We start from the raw sequence: 18,042 nt of genomic DNA, 5'->3' as shown, positions 1-18,042 counted from the left end.
TATGTTTTGCACACAATATTAAGATATATGACGACTGCACTTAGTTACGATTTATTTAGAATAAATATTTAAAATATGACGCATCATGTCAATGTGGCCATGGATGTGAGAATGTTTTTCATTACCTCCTTGAATGTCCATTGTATACTACTCAAAGACATAAAGTGTTACAATCTTTAGAAAGTATTGTTTAAATTAGAACACTGATTGGTATTAATCGTATCTTACATGACAAAGCAGGTGTCTCATTTACTGCAAATAAGAATGTTTTCAAATATGTACATATCTATATTTCTCCAACAAAACGTTTTCTCAGTTAACTTCTGTTGTACATATGCTATTATTGGGAGGGGACTCTATCAATAAACACAATCAAACCTCTCAGTGACAAACCTGTTTTTATATTCGATAGTAATTGATAGTAAAATCAATTTTGAGACGAGAAATCATTTAATCACAACAAAGTTCTATTTACCCACAATCAAACTTGTCAGTAACGAACCTGTTTCAGGCTCACCCTGCTCTACTCACCAGACAGTGGACTGTTCCATTATACCCGTAGGTGTTACCCTAATTAACCTTCTAGTTCAGTGTCTGTCAATTGGGTGTCTGTCAAATGGGTGTCTGTCAAATGGGAGATAACCTTTAATACAACATTCAGATTGACTAGTAGTCAACCCAAGCTCACTACTCTCCGCAAGACTCCCCATGTACTTAGTTAGCCTTATTTTCAACACAATGCTATTATATCAGGCTTCTCACCAAATTCAAGGTCAAACTATTTCTTAAATCAAATTCTACATCCATTTACGTTAACGTTTTTATAAAGTCAACATTACTATGAAATCAAAATTTTACATCAAAATCAGCATTTGTATCAAAGTGAATATATTTGTATAAGAAACCAAATTATTCATCAAAGTCTACATAATTTTACAACAAAATCAACATAAGATTATTGAGTAAAAACGATTTCATCTTTGTTGATCAGTCTATACTTATACTATCAATTACGCATGAGGGTGGCGCAGCAGAGGTAACGAACCAGTCAGGAATTCTGGGAATTCTGGGATGCAGTTGCAAATGACAGACAGATGCCCCTGTTACACTGTTAAACTGTTTGTCTCATGTCAGTGTTATGGAGATTGCTATTGATGACAAATGGATTTCCTAGATGAGTTCTCAAAGGGAGGGGTAAACATTTATCTGTTGAGGTTTAAGACATTTTATTAAAGTCACCGTTATTTTTCTGATGTGTCCTGATTTTCTACCTATTCACATTTGTATGCTTGATGTCTCAGTAGCTGGTCAAAGGAGCTTTTAGGAAAGTGAAGATCATTACTACTTCTCATTCTTGGCACACTCGGTTATTGACCCCCGCTGCAACGCGGAACTGGTGACTATGTATTGTTAACGCGATATCTCATGAACTGTTGTACCCAATGTCTTCAAATTTGGGGACAGCCTACATTAAGGAATTCTGCAAACATCAATCAATTTGAGTGACCGTGACCTTATTTTCAAGGTCACTACCACACCTTGTCCACTTTTCAGACTCTTTGTTAACACAATATCTCATGCACTCTTGTACCCATTATCTTCAAATTTGGTGACAGCCTACATTGGCATTGGGGACTACGCAGACACCAGTTGATTTGGGTGATCTTGACTGCATCTTCAAGGTCACCATGACACTTTGACAACTTTTCAAACGTATGTATAAGTAATATTTTATAAAACATTGTGCCCAATTTGAGCCTCTGAGCTGAAGAATATATTGCCATGTCAGGAATTAACATAACGGGTATCAGGGTAGGATAGGGTAATAGGGGATGGGGTACCAGGTGGAGAATTTGGACCCGTCCCAGCCCTGAAACACACAGATACTGACAGTGGATATGTGTATCTGCATCTATACATTCAAATCTACTATATTCCTGAAATATCTTCAGAGTTAGGAGAATATTCTGAGAAGTGACCTTGACTAAAAAACTACATCACACAAAAGGTAATCTTCTGTGAGGACATTGCCATGTTAGTGACAAACACTTGTATATGTTTTGTGTTTATTTTTGCAGCAAATATGGCTTTTCAAGCTTCCTGAAAGATCTGTTTGACTGTCCTGATGCAGTGATGCGTTTCTTGTGCATGCAGTACCAGGTGCATAAAATTGTTGTCGGAGACGAGCGGGTCAAGTCCAATGTTAACAGAGTCATCCAGAAAAACCCTGAACTACATGTTTTCTACACGAGAGATACACAAGTATGTATCCTTCCTTTTTGTACACACTTCTTCATCTTGTGTTCTTCTTAAATGTGTAGCGTGTTGTAATCATTGTCATATGTTTAGTTTTTTCCCCTGCAACAAGTAACTTGTTTCCAGATGAAACAAAATGGGTATTACTCAAATGCATGGCAGATCCTGCTAATCGAGGGTAGTCCAGACTTGGTTTATTACAAGTCAACACTATTTTGTTTGTCTATTGCTGAGTTAAGCATCAAACAAACAACAACCTTTTTTGTGCGCTTTGACTTAATTGATATCATGGTTGGCTTTGTATCTGTCATTGTTTACGTGTATAAAAGATTTATGAGAGAAAAATATCCAGGTATGTTAGTTTAGTTTAGTTTAAACATATTTTATTCACAAAGTGAAAAGGATCGGGGACAAGTTCTTACAACTTATAAAACCCCTCTCCAAAGATATTTACAATAACTAATTTCTGTGCAAGCAATTATAGGATACAGACACAGAAGAAGATTGACAGTTTAGAGGAAATATTATAATACAACAGGTGTATAGAAAGAAGACAACTGGAATCGTTTAGATTTGCTTATATACTGATGTACATTTTTGAAAATAATTACATTTATAATTTGTCAGATCTGAAATGCCATTCAAAAGAACACATAGTGTAATCACAGAATTACAAGCACATACATCTTGAATACCTTAAAAAAACATAATCTTTCTATGTTGATTGTATAATGAACACTCTAAGAAATATTCTAAGATGCTTCACTAAAAGATCAAAGGCACTGACCTTTTTAGCATGACGTCACACTGTATTGATGTCACTACGCCATTCTCGTCTGCCCTCCCTTATCAAACGTACCCTTGGTTACCGATGTCACAATGCATGTCAGTTGTCATCGCCTCGTACAGTCTCCTACGTTAAACTACTCCGTAGCACCCCGTTTCTTAGTTTGAAGTTGCTTCACTCGGCTAACATCACTGGTGGAAACATTACGTTTATGCTTTTTGATGGATAAAATGTCTCAGCTCGACTCAATGGCAACGTTAGCAATGTTTACAATTCCACAATGCATCGTGGAATGCTGTGTGGCTACAGTCCATTGTCTCAAAAGCGGACCGATGCATTCTATCTTGAAAACTAATTAACATATATAATTCTCATTGAAACCCTGATCATAATCAAAACATCAGACCAACTCAGTGATTTTTTTGCAAAATTTATGTTCTAACAATGAAAACATTGATTGACAAACTATCATTAAAATATTGACATAGTTCACTATTTGTTACAAGGGAGGCGCGTATAGAGAGGAACAGCCATGTGCACAAGCAGCATATTTATTTGTTTTGCACTTTCCCTTTTCGTGTGGAAGTCTGGTGTCCCCAGCAGTGATGTTGTTGGAATATTGCTTAAAACGGCGTAAAACTAGACTTACTCACTGTCGTGTGGAAGAAACAAGAGGTCGGTCTGATGTATCTGGTTAGTTGTTGAAATATCAAACTTTCTACTGGGTATACATCGTAGAGCTAGTTAAAAGCACTATCAACCAAGTGTATTAGCGGCTTTCAACTTGTACAGTGATGATACATAGGAGGCTAATGTTTAACTCTTGTGTAAGGAAACGAATACTTTGAGTTAGGAATATTATACACCATTTGAAAGTTTTATTTATCAAATATTTCATGTTGTTTCACCAAGAAATTGCGAAATTAAGGAATATTGTGGGATTATTATTTATGTTTTCAGCGAAGGAGCAAAATTGGCAATACGCTTTTGAAATTTGAAAGAATTTAGAGGGTCATTATTCAGTGAATAGTAGTTGATAAGAGTAAGAAGAAGTATTTCGCTCATTTTAGTATTTGAACTATATTCACAATAATAACAAACCTGAAAAAAGGAGCCCGTGACATTACTAACGCCACTTCCGTGTAGACAGCATTTTCGCGCGCTGTACTGCGAAACGCACGAAAACATGTCTAAACTACACCTAATAAGTAAGAACACCAAGACAGTAATAGGATTGCCACGAGCAATTTATAGACTTCAAAAAAGAAGGGGTAGGAAGTTTAAATTCCTAATTTTTGGGAAACTGACAATCTGGCCTTAAGAGAATCCTCAATGTACCTGTCCTTTGCAGTATCTGTTTTCCAACGCCCATGTTTTTGTAACAGTCTATCGGGCACCCCTGAGTTAGCAGCGGCGGTCGCCCCTCCTGATCTAAATGAATGCAATCCCCAGTTACCTTCTTGAGAAACGGTTTTAAGCTTAGATACAACAGTTTCTCTAGTTCTATAGTACTGTCGGAAATAGAAAAAATATGTTTTTAGGCTGTTACTCTGTATCCCTAAAATTTACAAAATTGCAAATAGCATATGTCGAAATAACCCACTTCGGCCTAACTGGGCGTTCAGTGGGATGCGTAATACGATATCCAGAAAAGCATGTTTATTCGTAAAATCGGGCAAAACTTAGAAAAAATACGAATAGCTGCTGAAAACAATAGATCAGACTATAGATGGCAATTAGGTCGCTCAGCCAGGTATGACGACGGACCGTCGACTCACCTGGCATGAAATGCACGGGGTGCCTACAGGCACAAGGGGTCATCTCAAAGATATTTTGTGCTTTTTCATGTGTGTTGACTATGTCTCATCTACTGATTAACATCTTATGTGTCTTTCTTTCATAAAGTTTATGTTGAGATATGTAAGAGAGTATGATACCCGAAAACCATAGAAACGATTCGCAGTATATAGGTGGCATGACCACCCGAAGATCGACAGGACTGGATATTATTTGTAAATTGTTATGACGTGCCGTGTACCTCCCCAATTGCCCTAAAGGATTATCTTAGCTGATATCTCTATCCCCAAGCCCGACCCCAGGTTTTGCTTTTGAGGCGACCCCTCCTATCTGTTTCTTTTTATAGTGACAGTGAGACTGCATGGTAGCTACATCCTTAATAGTTTCGGCATAAAAGTTATTATTATTTACGTCAGCTATCGTTTATAATGAATCTACGTCTAATTTCAAATTGGGCATTTAAAAAGTGTCCTTTAGAATACAATATCGTCGCACACTAATTTGCATAAAGCCATGGTCTGTTCCAAATAAGTCGTTGCTCATTGCCCATTTCTGCACTAATCTCTCTTCAGTAAAGTCCTTTTTCTCCGTTTCCTATCTCTCTACCACTGAGACTGTAGTTAGGCCGAACTTAGTTTAACAGGTATTTCACGCTTTCACATATCAACTACATAAATTGTAGAGATAAATGAGAAAATACAGTTTTTTTCTATTTCCGACAATACTATAGTATAGCTAACAGGTTTGTCTTTGTAAATAAGACGGCAAAGGTGTCGTGACCTGAAAATAGGTCTGAAAAGATGGGAGTTATTTGAAGTATCAATGGAAGCTGCTTCAAAATATCTATTTAAAATAGAAACTGGACACGTGACCTTGCCTGTTTTGGCAAGAACTACCTTGTTGCCTTGACGGTATTGATCAGTTTTATATTTTCTAATGTAAATAACAGCGTGATCGCCACAAAACTCGGAACATCAGAACAAAGCAAACCTTGAATCTCATTAAAACGCAAAAAAACTGCAAAAGATAACATTGCAATAGCCATATCTCTTAGAACAGTCAGGTCAGAACTATCCTTGTAAGCTTCACAAAGTTTGTGCAAAATGTCGGGAGATACTGGGTCCTTAGGTTGAGTCGGTTTACTGAGTGTCCGTTTTCACAACTCCAGCACGTTGACAACTAGAGGATGAGCAGTTGGGTCATCGTGACTCGTCAACAAGTGCGCCCATCGTATGGCGCATCTTGCAGTTTCAATTACAGCATAACTATTATGAGTTTCTGATAAAGAGACAAAATATAAAGCCACTTCTACAGATTTGGCCGGTAATGCAACACCGCCCTTGTCACTTATAAAAGTTTTCCATTTCAGAAATGAACCAAAGTACTTCTTGTTGGTTGAAGCCGCTTGTGCTTTCACCAACACACTCGGAAGTTTGTCTGCCAGTCGTTTAAGCTGAGGATCTATGACGCCAGCTACGGCCAATTTCTGCTCAATCCATGTGTGCAGATTTAGGCCTGTAAAAGAAAAAACACACGTATATGGTACCCATATATTCATAATTGATATACAATCATTTCGTAAACTTAAGTTACTGGCCGTTTATTTAGAACTTGAGCGCTTTGCTTAGGTTGCAATACTGACTGCACTGAAGTCTCAACGCTACCATATTAAATTTTAAACTAGCTTTGCTAAAGGCTCCTTTGCCTTTATTCGGTTTTATTGTACCTAACTTTGGTAATGTAATATGATCTAGCACAAACTTTCTGAAACCTTGACCGTCATGCAGCTGAGGCCATAAGGGAGACGAAAAACCCCTCGACTACCAAAGTACCAGTAGCTTTATCATGCTTCATCTTTTTAATAACTTTAGACACAAGTCTGACTGGTGAGACAATCCAGTTAATCTCCATGCTCCATTTTTGAGCAAAGGCATCAACTTCTTCTGTACCTATACACCAATGCCTTGAGTTAAATATTTCACACTTATTGTTAAGATTTGTAGAAAATCTATCTATAGTGTGAGGTCCCCATCGACTATTGCAAACACGGAATTTGTCTTCACAAATAGACCAATCGTCACTATCGGAAACTCTGCTGAGCCCGTCCGCTACAGTATTCAACTCTCTTGGTATCCAAGTTGGACACAGTTCAACATTGTTCCTTTTGCACAATGTTACAATCTTAAGCGCTATGCTTTGTAGGTTAGCAACCTTATTTCCCACCTGGAAAATTCTAGCAACATTCTTATTGTCAGTCATCCATTGCACACTTTGCCCTTCCAGGCGCTGCTGTTGCTCCTTCAACACCCTATGAACAGCTTCAATCTCTCTCCAAGTAGAACTCATGCTACTCTCACTATATGACCAAATACCAAAACATTGGCTGTCTTTTATATCAGCTACAAACCCTCCGTAACCTGATTCTGAGGCGTCAGTGTAAACAACTTTTGTAATATCTTTCTGTTCCTAATGAACAGAGAACCATTAACCTTCCGCAGGTTGTTCAGCCAAAATTCAAGTTCATTTAAACTGTCATGAGTAACTGCTACTTTGCTGTACCAATTGTGATGTCTGTTGATACACTCAAAAACATACCTTGTTCTGAAAAAGACTACTGAACCGACAGCTGGTTCCATGGAAACGACTTGACCCGTAATGGAAGCTAAAGCTTTGACCCCAATGCAAACATTTCCCTCAGCTACTTCATGTAGTACAGCGCCAATTGAAGACTGGAGCTTTCTTATCCTATACTCTGTTACAGTAATTTCTGCCACGTCTGTGTCAAAATGAAAACCTAGCCATTCAAGTTGAGGAGAGGGCTCCCAACTGCATTTTTCTTTGTGCTAAGATGAAAGCGAACTGTTCTATGTCTGCTTGAATCTGATTTGATACCTCACTGGCGTGTGCGGAACTCTGCGCTCCGCAAATACTGTCATCGTAAAAAAAGGACAATTTTAATGCCCTTATTCCTCCACATATTCACCATGCCTCTAGTGACCTTTGTGAATATGTATGGTGCTGTCGAAAGAACGAACGGCAAAACGTTGAATCCGAAATAACGCATCGTATTCCCAAGTTTCCAAGAGAATCCCCAAAACTTCCTGAGACTAGGGCGTATTTCAATGTGATGGTAAGCCGACTTAATGTCAAACTTACAAAGCCAGTCTCCTTGCTCAAAAATCTGTCTTGCAATGTCAACACCTTCACATTTAAATTTGTACTTAAACAGATTGAGATTGAGAGATTTACAGTCTAAAACCAAACGCAACTTGCCGTGCTTGTTCTGGGCTACAGTTAAAGGATTGACAACATGTGGAATACCGTTGACTTCCGACACACAACCTTTGGCAAGTAATTTAGTTATTTCTTCCTCTACAAAATCAGAATGATTGACTGCAGATAGATTGTTTTTGCTGCAAGCTACCACTGGCAAAGAATAGAAGGGTATTTTGTAACCGTTTTCAAGAACGTCCAAAATATATTCTGACGCACCGGCGTGTTTCCAGAAATTTAACGAGCTACATAAGCGTCCCACTGGACTGGACAACTGCTGAAAAAGTAACTGAATCTCTACCACTAACCTCTCTATCTGATGGTTGAACAATGTCCGAATCAAGCTTACATTGCTTAAGATGATCATAATTTCTGTGGAGACTACTTGTGGCTAGAGAAATACGATCTTGACTAAAGCCAATATCTACATTTGATAAAGAATCTAGACTTTTACATGAAAATATTTCACTTAGTTGATCGTGTTTTGCTGTTGCCACTCTACACTCGGATCGCCAGTGTCCTGCCTTCCCGCATGCAAAACACGTGCCAGGCTTGTTCCTGGGTGCTCCAAAAGTTGATCGTGCTCCATTGTACTCCTGTGACGGTGTCGCTGACCACGTCCTGGTCCTATCCCAATAATCCGCCATGTTGTCCGGGGCGCTGATGGAATCTGTAACCAGGTGACCACCTTCTCTTCATCCTATTTTCTTTCAATTTCTTAGTCGCTCTGCTCTCTGCCTTAATGATCCTCTTCTCGTCATCAGAATCTTCCGCCAACTCGTGAGTCTGATACTCTTCCACTACTTTCCAGCCTAATTCTGACACATCCGCCAATTCGATCAACTTCTGACGTTGAGCTATAAACGACATACCTTCACTAATGTCTTTCTGCGCCTCATCGTACATGTGGTTGTCGATGTTCGTGCTAGCACCCACCAACTTGTCCGTGACCTTGCTGTTGTACTTGAACTGAGCTTTGTTGCCTTTCTTCATAAAAAACATACTTATCATCGTACTTCAAGTTTTGTAAAGCGTTCAGTTGGCAATCATTCAATTCCCCGCTGTTTCTCCGACTTCATCGCTTGGATACGCTTGCTGATCAAAGTGTCAATATCAGAAAGAAGCTTCTGGGAATTAGCGACAACAGCCGTATTAACTGCTTCTTCCACCGTATCGTTCATGTTGAATTGTATTAACTGCTGCTTGAACCCCCAACAGAAACACGCAGAAAACCTGACTGATCAGAGCGACTGCTCGGGCTAGAATGGCAACACCTCACTCTACTAAACCCAATGAAGTAATTATCTGACGTCATACATGACTAACGTCACTACCGTGTAGACAGCGTTTTCTCGCTATACTGCGAAATGCGCGAAAACATATTTCTTTGAGTGGCATTTAGAAGTTGGTGTGATGAACAACAAGGAGAGTTGTATGGATATACAACTTCTTTAATATAATAATGAGTGACATTTCGCTGTAGCTACTAACACCGTTATCAAGCAAGTAACTCTCCTCGTTATTTTTTGTTTCTGTTGGGAGAAATGTCTGATACAAAGAAGTGTGTTCAACAAGTACACCAGACATTATTCAGACAAATTCATTCCAAAAGTAAACAAACACTAACCTGTAGCATGTGTATTCTGGAATCACCTGGGCCTCATCATTGTGGACAACAGGCACCGGTAGGGAGATGCATTAAAGGGAAAAAGTCAATTGTGTATTAGCATTCTTGGTAAACTTTAATTTAACAATGAAGGGAGCAAAGGTGTTATTGTCAAACATAAGCAACTTTGCAAACATGTTAATAGGTAATGATGCTTACTTGCTTTTTTAAAAGCAAGAAGCAAATGAAAGTTAACCCACAGGTTCACATGAAAACTTACTTGTGAAATGCCAATTACCTTAAAACATTGAAAGTAATAAATTGGGGTCTGTTCCAATTGACTTGCCTACTCTACCTACCTGTCATCAGGAGATATAAGCATATGTGAAAATATCACATAAATTAGAATTTTAAGTACATTACTCAATGTAACTCTGTGTCAAACTGACAACTGTATTTAAGGTGCATGACCAGGTGCTGTCATATTGATGTGCTGTATGAGAGAAGACAAGCAGGTAAAATCAACAGGCCATATCAAGTGATGAATGCTTTGCTAAAATATAATTGAAATATATGTTGCGGGTCCTGGCCGCAGATAAATCGGATGTATGACCGAGGGGTGTAACAACTCATCTCGGCCAGGGCGTGACATGAAGTGGCAAATATGAAAATGCCTACGTCACGGAACAAGTAATGCACGAGATGTCACAGAACAGGTAATGCACGAAATACTACTGGTATTACAACCAGAGTAAGAGTGATAGAAAAAGCGCCTGTAAATGAGCAGAGAGGAATAAAGAGGGGAAATACATCTGGCGACATCCTCCCCTCCTTTGAGAAATGTTGTCCTCGACATTTAAATGCAACAAGACATTAAAACTGAACAAAACACAAACTTATACAACTAATTACACCTTGAGCTCACAAAATGACAACTCATACAAAAACTTCAAAATCCGAGGTACCAGCAGCCGCTGGAAAATCATCAACCAAATTAACCTCTTCAGCAGACGAAGCAACAGGACAAGCTAAAGACGGAAATGCCTGAAGACCAAAATTAGTGACCCAATCGCCACTCCTTAACCAAGCTGGTGGAACTCTGGTACGGGTAGGCCTCCCCATTTCAGAACTCGGCAGTGGTTCAGAAATAACTGTGTCTTCAACAACGGCATCAGAAGCAGAAGATGTGTTGCGCCCTTGTTCAGCTGAAGCAGATGACTGTTCAACAGGGGTTGATAGGATTGCTGCAGTGCGTGATGTTCCAGGTGATTCTGTGAAAGCTGGAGATGAATCTTGAAATCCATATACAGTTCCAACTGTTTCCAACATAGAATCTCCGGTTTCTGTTACATCTTGCGCTTTAAATGCATTGGTCGCATGTACTGTGGATGCCTTTGTTATAGGAGCTCCTGGTAGCATCACCACCAATTCTTTGACTTTTAAGGACATTGACTTTTTCGTTCCTGTTCTTTTGTTCGTCTGTGGCGCTACTGGTTCAACTGGAACAGACACAATAGGATGAAGCATATTCCGGTGCAAAGTCTTCTTAGAACCTTTATTTGCCATCTTCCTGCTGCACAGTGAAAACTGGGATCTCTTCATTTGGTTAAACAACTTTTATCTGAGGTTGAAAAAAATTCTGAATTTTAAATGTTAAAATGGCAAGGTAAAATTATGAGGATTCGCAATCTTATTTTCACTTCTTTTGATTTACATTTTTGTTGAAAGTGAAATTCATCGGTACGTTTACACTGCAAACAGACTATAGTCCGTCTGCGTTTCTTCTTTGGCTGTCCAATGAGAAGATCATTCAGGGGTTTAGCTATCTTGGAAAAGTCTTTGACAAAACGACGATAGTATCCGGTAAATCCAAGAAATCTTCTTACGTCATCGGTATTCTTTGGAACAGGCCAGGTTTTGAGTTCAGTTGTCTTTTCTGGGTCTGTCTCTATACCATTTACAGATACAATGTGTCCTAGATACTTGAACCTTTCTCTGAACAGTTCACACTTAGATGGTTTCAGCTTGTGTCCATGATCTTTCAAACATTGAAACACTGCTTCCAACTTCTTCATGTGTTCTTCAAAAGTATCAGAGAATATGATTATGTCATCCAGATATATAAGACATTCTTTTAGATTCAGACATCCCAGGCCATGCACTTTTCCATCAGTCTCTGAAATGTAAAACCTAATGGTCCGACAGAAAATGCAGTTTTCTCCTTGTCCTCTTCTTCGAGCTCCACTTGCCAGTATCCCGCTGGAAGGTCAAGCTTACTGAACTCAATGGCAAAGTGGAACTCTTTGCTTGTACTCCGTGTCCTTGGTGATCAACACTGGTATCAGATATTCAGCATCATAAATAGGAATGTAGATAGGAGCCTCGATATAACCTGTGTATGGAATCAAGTTGTCTCCAGCACCCATGATGTCAAGTTCAAACTCTGTTAATGACTTACGTTCCAAATCAGATAGTGTTGACTGGTAGTATGCTTCACTTACGGATGTTATCATGGAACCTGAATCCAGAAGGGCAAGACAATCAAATCCAGCGATAGCAACCATAGCTTCATTAGCATCACCGATCATCCTGTCTCTAAGATAAGTTTCGTTATCAGGGCTGTGTTCTCTCTCGGACTCGACTTGCCCTGCAGTAGGTGGCCTCTCTAATTTAAAGAACTTCCTTGTTTCCCTCTACCTCGCTTACCACGACCTCGACCTCTAACTGGATGAGAACTGTCAGCAGCGACAGTCAATACGACTTCCTCTGTCTGTAGCCTTCTGAAGTAGAGTTTCCAAACGTATTTCCCATGATGCAACAGATTCAGAGTCCTGTTGATGAGCTGTGTAGAACTCTTGCATCAATGTCTCTAGGTTGTCCAACGTTCCATAGAGTCCGTCTAGTCTCTGAATTATAGCTTCGACCGACGCAGTGTGTCCTAGTGATAAAAGGATACTTGCGGCGTCACCTTTCAGAGATTTCCTTACAGCCTGGGCTATCAACGCAGGTGGATAAGCGGCGTCCTGAAGAAGACATTTCAGTTCCCATTTCCATGATCCAAATGAGGCTTCATTCTTTGGAACCGGAATCTCTCCAGAAAAGGGTGAAATCCTTGGAAGCTGAAACTGTTGGAGTTGTGGGTTCAGAAAACCTTGATTAAAATATGGGGTACTATACATGGGTATCTCAGGTGGAGTCTGCTGAAACCTCAAGCTCATGTGCTTGTCTGGTCTAAGTCCTTGATGCCTTGGTGTGAATTCCTCTATCTTAGGAGTGAACTTCTGATCCTGAGTAGAAGAGCATAAAGGAGGAATAGGTCGAATCTGATATCGTCCTGTAGCTGATAAATAACTGATCATCTTCCTCTCTTCCTCTTCTGAGTTGACCTGAGTGTCCACATACAAATCCTCAACCCCAGTAGCCATATAATGATACCAGCTGAATAATTACACAAGTTCACACTGTTCATTCACTAACACTAGCGTATAAGTGCTTCCTAACTAGAACATGTCTAACTATGTGTGGGGATATTCAGATGAAGCAGGAATATAACCAACCGCAATACAAGCCAAGAACCAATAAGTCTGGACCACAAAAATACAATCAAAATCCAAACCAGAATAAATCCACAATGACCTGAGTATGTAAGCAACTGGCCAAATGGAAGAATACCAAACACCAAACACTAAAGTATATACACTAGAAAATATGCAATGCCACTACCAAGTAAACAAACATGTAAACAAAGGAAGCGGATGTCAACCAATGCATACTGAAAATACAAAGGTGTAAAGCATATATCAAACAGTGAAAGTGGATAGTAAGGAAAAGTTATTTCTAATGACGAAGGCAATGAAAATGTCAAAAGTAATAATAAAGTAAAACAACAAAGAACCTATCAAGTTTATTGAACTAACATGAAGATGAAAAACCGGAAGCTTAGTAAACCGGAAATCACGCCTTACCGGATGTTTACGAATTACATGAGTAACGCGGAAGTATAAGTCCAAAATGTAAACATGCGAAAATAAGTTACAAATTACAAGTGTTATCCGAAACGCGAGTGTAAGGCACGGTCGCGATACGAAATACGCAAAATTTTAAACAAGAACACAAAATACGAAAAAACAATGTACTGTGATGTTTTTAGTATAAGTGCAGGTGAGATGTATTCGAGCACACTCTCAATCACTCCATGATATGAATGTATAAAACTAAGTTGAATAAAACTACCACAAACGTTAAACACAGAATGTAAAATGAGTAACTGACAAAGCCCTAAGAGACAAATAACTAAAAGACATAAGTTGTACAATGTCTTTTGTCTCTCTAAATACTAAACTAAGTGTGTACAAACTATAGGCCTGTAAGTAACTAATGCTAACTAATCCTCTGCAGAGATACACTATATTCTTACCAGCTCATAGTAAACACTCAATATGTCTACTATGACGATTTATGAGAATATACAAAAATGTTGCAATGTGCACGTGAAACTAAGCAAAATATTTCACATGAGAGTATTAATATCACGTGAAATATATCAAAACATAGTTCATATATATAGAGCATAAATATCAACAATCAGGAAATGTTGATGAAAATAGCATAGTTTCAAATGTCTCAAATATCTCACGTGAGTATCTCAGAGTTCTTCAATCCGTGGATATCATAAGTGATGAAACATGAATAGGTGAATTGTCATGTACCGTAATATAAGGCACAAATATCACAGCAGAAATATCACATGTCCATAATCATGGAGTTGTAGTCACTGCACAGTCCTAGCACATGAGACATGTAAAGTGTGATGATATAAAAATCATCGAACGTCAAATCGTGGCATACTTATAACTGAACCTGTAGCGATGACGGTGCATGACTGACGGTGATGTGATGGTGACGGTATGGACGATGATGACCTGGCTGACGGATCGTCGATCGACCCGATGGCGGAGAAGACATCGATGACAATGGATGATGTGACGTCAGCAATGTTGTCGTTGTGGCTCAACCCTCAGTCCCTGTTCGGGCGCCATTTTGTTGCGGGTCCTGGCTGCAGATAAATCGGACTGAGGCGTAGTTGATTAAAATCTGTTTATTCTGTAAAATAGATATGGACATCAGTCGAAGATGATGTATGACCGAGGGATGTAACAACTCACCTCGGCCGTGGCCTGACATGAAGTGGCAATATCACTATTGCACATATTTTACCATTGCACAATGTACATTTATAATATGGTATTTAGAGTATTTTAAATAATATTGCACTCGATATAAAGTAGAATATTATGAACAAATTCAGGAAAGCAGACATCACTCACACTTACTGACGTGCTGGTGCCAGTGTCTAATTAGTAATCTCGTGCAACGCGATGCCATATAATAGATATGCAATAGATATCTTATCAATATTACGATATCGCGAACCTTTATGATAATACGAAAGTATACAGAAAAGGTACATACCTGTAAAATAGATATGGACATCAGTCGAAAATGATGTATGACCGAGGGGTGTAGCAACTCACCTCAGCCGTGGCGTGACATGAAGTGGCAAATATGAAAATGCCTACGTCACGGAACAGGTAATGCACGGGATACAACTGGTATTAAAACCAGAGTAAGAGTGATAGAAGAAGCACTCATAAATGAGCAGAGAGGAATAAAGTAAGAGATACGCAAATGTATGGGGAAATACATCCGGCAACATATAGTTGAAAATAGATTCAATAGATTAACCTGAAATTAGAATCCAATAGCTGTGTTTGAGTACGGTGAAAAATGTTGAATCAATGTTAATAATGAATAAAGGCTAACTACTACAGGAACTGTTTTATAGCTAATCTTCACTGGGGGCCGATTTCACAAGATTACTTCAGTGGCATTCTACAGATGGTGACGCCTTTGGCGGCACCCTTTATAAAACGAAAAGATTGTGTACTGTAAGTTTTGATAATTATGTCGTAAACGTTCCCTCTGGATTATGGTTGCCAGTTTCCTGTGGTATCACAGTGACATACAGAAATGAAAGAGAAAAAGTTCTCTTAAAAAAACTAAGTTATAGTTATCCTTAGTGGTATGCCTAAAGAGTGACACAGTTATCTCCCCTAGCCGTGACGTCACAGCTTTGTCCTATCCAAGCCCTCATAATTTTTTCTGTATGGTTCACGTGCAGACGTTCACAGAAGTGGAAGAGAATTATCAATGAAAGTCTTCACAAGTGAATTTTGCAAGTGTACTGGTTAGTGATATCGCAGTTGGTCTGTTCTGACCATCGCATTATATTGCGAACTGTATATTTTGCAATTGCATTACTTGTGAGGAGTTAGATTTTCCCGCCATTAGGACTTATTCACAATGTCGCAAAACAAGTACTTGCAATGACACAGATTCATGGCTGAATCGGACCCTCATTCATTATGTGCCTCATGTTTTGTGGGATCGCCTTGCTCTTTAGATAATCGTTGTTTGCTGTGCTCAGAATTATCAAAAGAGGACTGGTTAATTATTGACAAGGCTCGCAATAATTCCAGGAAAAGGAAATTATCGGATTCATCTGATTCATCTAGAATTAAGAAATCTGCTTCGCAACCTCAGCCAGATTCCATTAAATCAGAGACTAAGTCTAGGTCAAGATCAAAATCTAGTTCTTCGTCCAGCCAAGTGGACATGTCGGCCATTACGTCCCTATTGTTGGATTTTAAGTTGGATATTCAGGCATCCATGCGGCAATCTTTCCATGAGTTTGAAAAGCGTAACGATGGGAAAATATCAGAAATGCAGAGGCAGTTAGATTTCACGGAATCGTTAACACAGACGATGACGGGCGCACTAGGCCCCTGAATCAACAGTCATTTCCCGTAGGGCGGCACGGTGCTATGCTCGTTTCGGCCGAGTACCACCACCGTCTTGAAGCTGGGTTGCCGATCCCCACGGCGGGAGACGCTAAGGCTTCGTACGGGAGGGACACCACCATGTGCGGGGTACCCTTAGGGTCCAGTACTCAAGCCAGACCGTCCGCAGAGCCGGCTATCGTTTTACGCTCCGGTGGATCTGTGTCGCCCGTGCGGCTTGGGGGGGGATTCCATTAGTCGGGCTTAGGCCGCCGGCACGGTCCCTTACCAGCCGTCAGATAGCACGGGCTTCACGGCAGACTCCCAGCGGAGGGCTGCTTGTCTTACGGGGAATGCCACGGATAGTCATGCAACGGCTACAGTTACGGCAACGGCTTGCCAGGACTTTATACGGACAATCCGCCCATATTACTGTTAATCCCGGACTTATCGGACTCAGAGGGGCTAACAAACAAACAAACAGACTTCACTAAACGCAAGCTCACTGAAGCCATCCACATCAAATGCCAAAAGCCCACCATCAACCGAGACCAAGGGTACTTCATTTCATCCGTTTATGATGCACTCATCTACCAAGCCCAATCTACTGTATAAACTCTGCTGTATAAACACCACATTATTATTTGTACATCATTGGTTTCCACGCCTGTCCTTTGTCTACTGTCTGGCATCATCAGCTGGCTGCCTAGCCAATTATGTTAACTATGTTGTTTTCTTTGTTACATTGTTACATTCAGTATAATTATATATATACATCCCCCTTCTTCATGTTCCATTCCTGCTTGACAACGGTACAAGAATCTGTATCGAAACGTCGCACTCACGAATAAAAGAAGTTGTTATCCATAAAGTTTGTTCTATATTATATCCGAAGATTTCCGAATGTTACAGAGTTTTCCGAATGCATGTCAAAATACCTGTTTTCGATCAGCATATCGCAGTACATATCGTTTTCACGTCTACACCGGTAAATACCGGTAAACCGGTTATATTGTGCAGCCCTACCTTCCTCACCTATATTTTGTTTCATTTCAGTATACAATAAAGAGATCTCGATATGGAAACAAAGAGATATCTGCTAGAAACACCAAACTAAGGTTTGTATATTCAGCTCCTCTTTGAAACACCAAACTTAGTTCTGTATCGACCCGTGAAGATCTAGGTTAGAATTGATCTTCAGTAACCCATGCTTGTCGTAAGAGGCGACTATATGGATCGGGTGGTCAGTGGTCAGGCTCGCTGACTTGATTGATACATGTCATCGTATCGTAATTGTGTAGATCGATGCTCATGCTATTGATCACTGGATTGTCTGGTCCAGACTCAATTATTTACAGACCACCGCCATATACGAGGGGCGTCCCAAAAGTAGTCGGCCTCACCTAGAAAATTATACAAATGCAGCTGTTTTTATGTTTTATTTTCTACATTTTATCTGTCAACCTCAAGCAAATTGCTTTTGA

At 39.6% G+C, this 18,042-nt stretch overlaps 1 protein-coding gene across 1 annotated transcript in view; it reads left to right on the top strand.

Annotated features, from left to right (window-relative positions):
* LOC124278117 (structural maintenance of chromosomes protein 5-like) overlaps nt 1–18,042 on the top strand; it is a 387,080-nt gene that overhangs the window by 209,639 nt on the left and 159,399 nt on the right. Inside the window, exons 13-14 of the mRNA XM_046713865.1 lie at nt 2,079–2,262; nt 17,615–17,676. Coding sequence (XP_046569821.1) covers nt 2,079–2,262; nt 17,615–17,676 — 246 coding nt within the window. The remainder of the gene's footprint in view (nt 1–2,078; nt 2,263–17,614; nt 17,677–18,042) is intronic.

This window comes from Haliotis rubra, unplaced genomic scaffold (assembly GCF_003918875.1).
Source record: "Haliotis rubra isolate DU_JTF1 unplaced genomic scaffold, ASM391887v1 Scf231, whole genome shotgun sequence".
In the NCBI taxonomy this organism is placed as follows: Eukaryota; Metazoa; Mollusca; class Gastropoda; order Lepetellida; family Haliotidae; genus Haliotis; species Haliotis rubra.
This window is presented reverse-complemented; position numbering and strand designations above follow the sequence as displayed.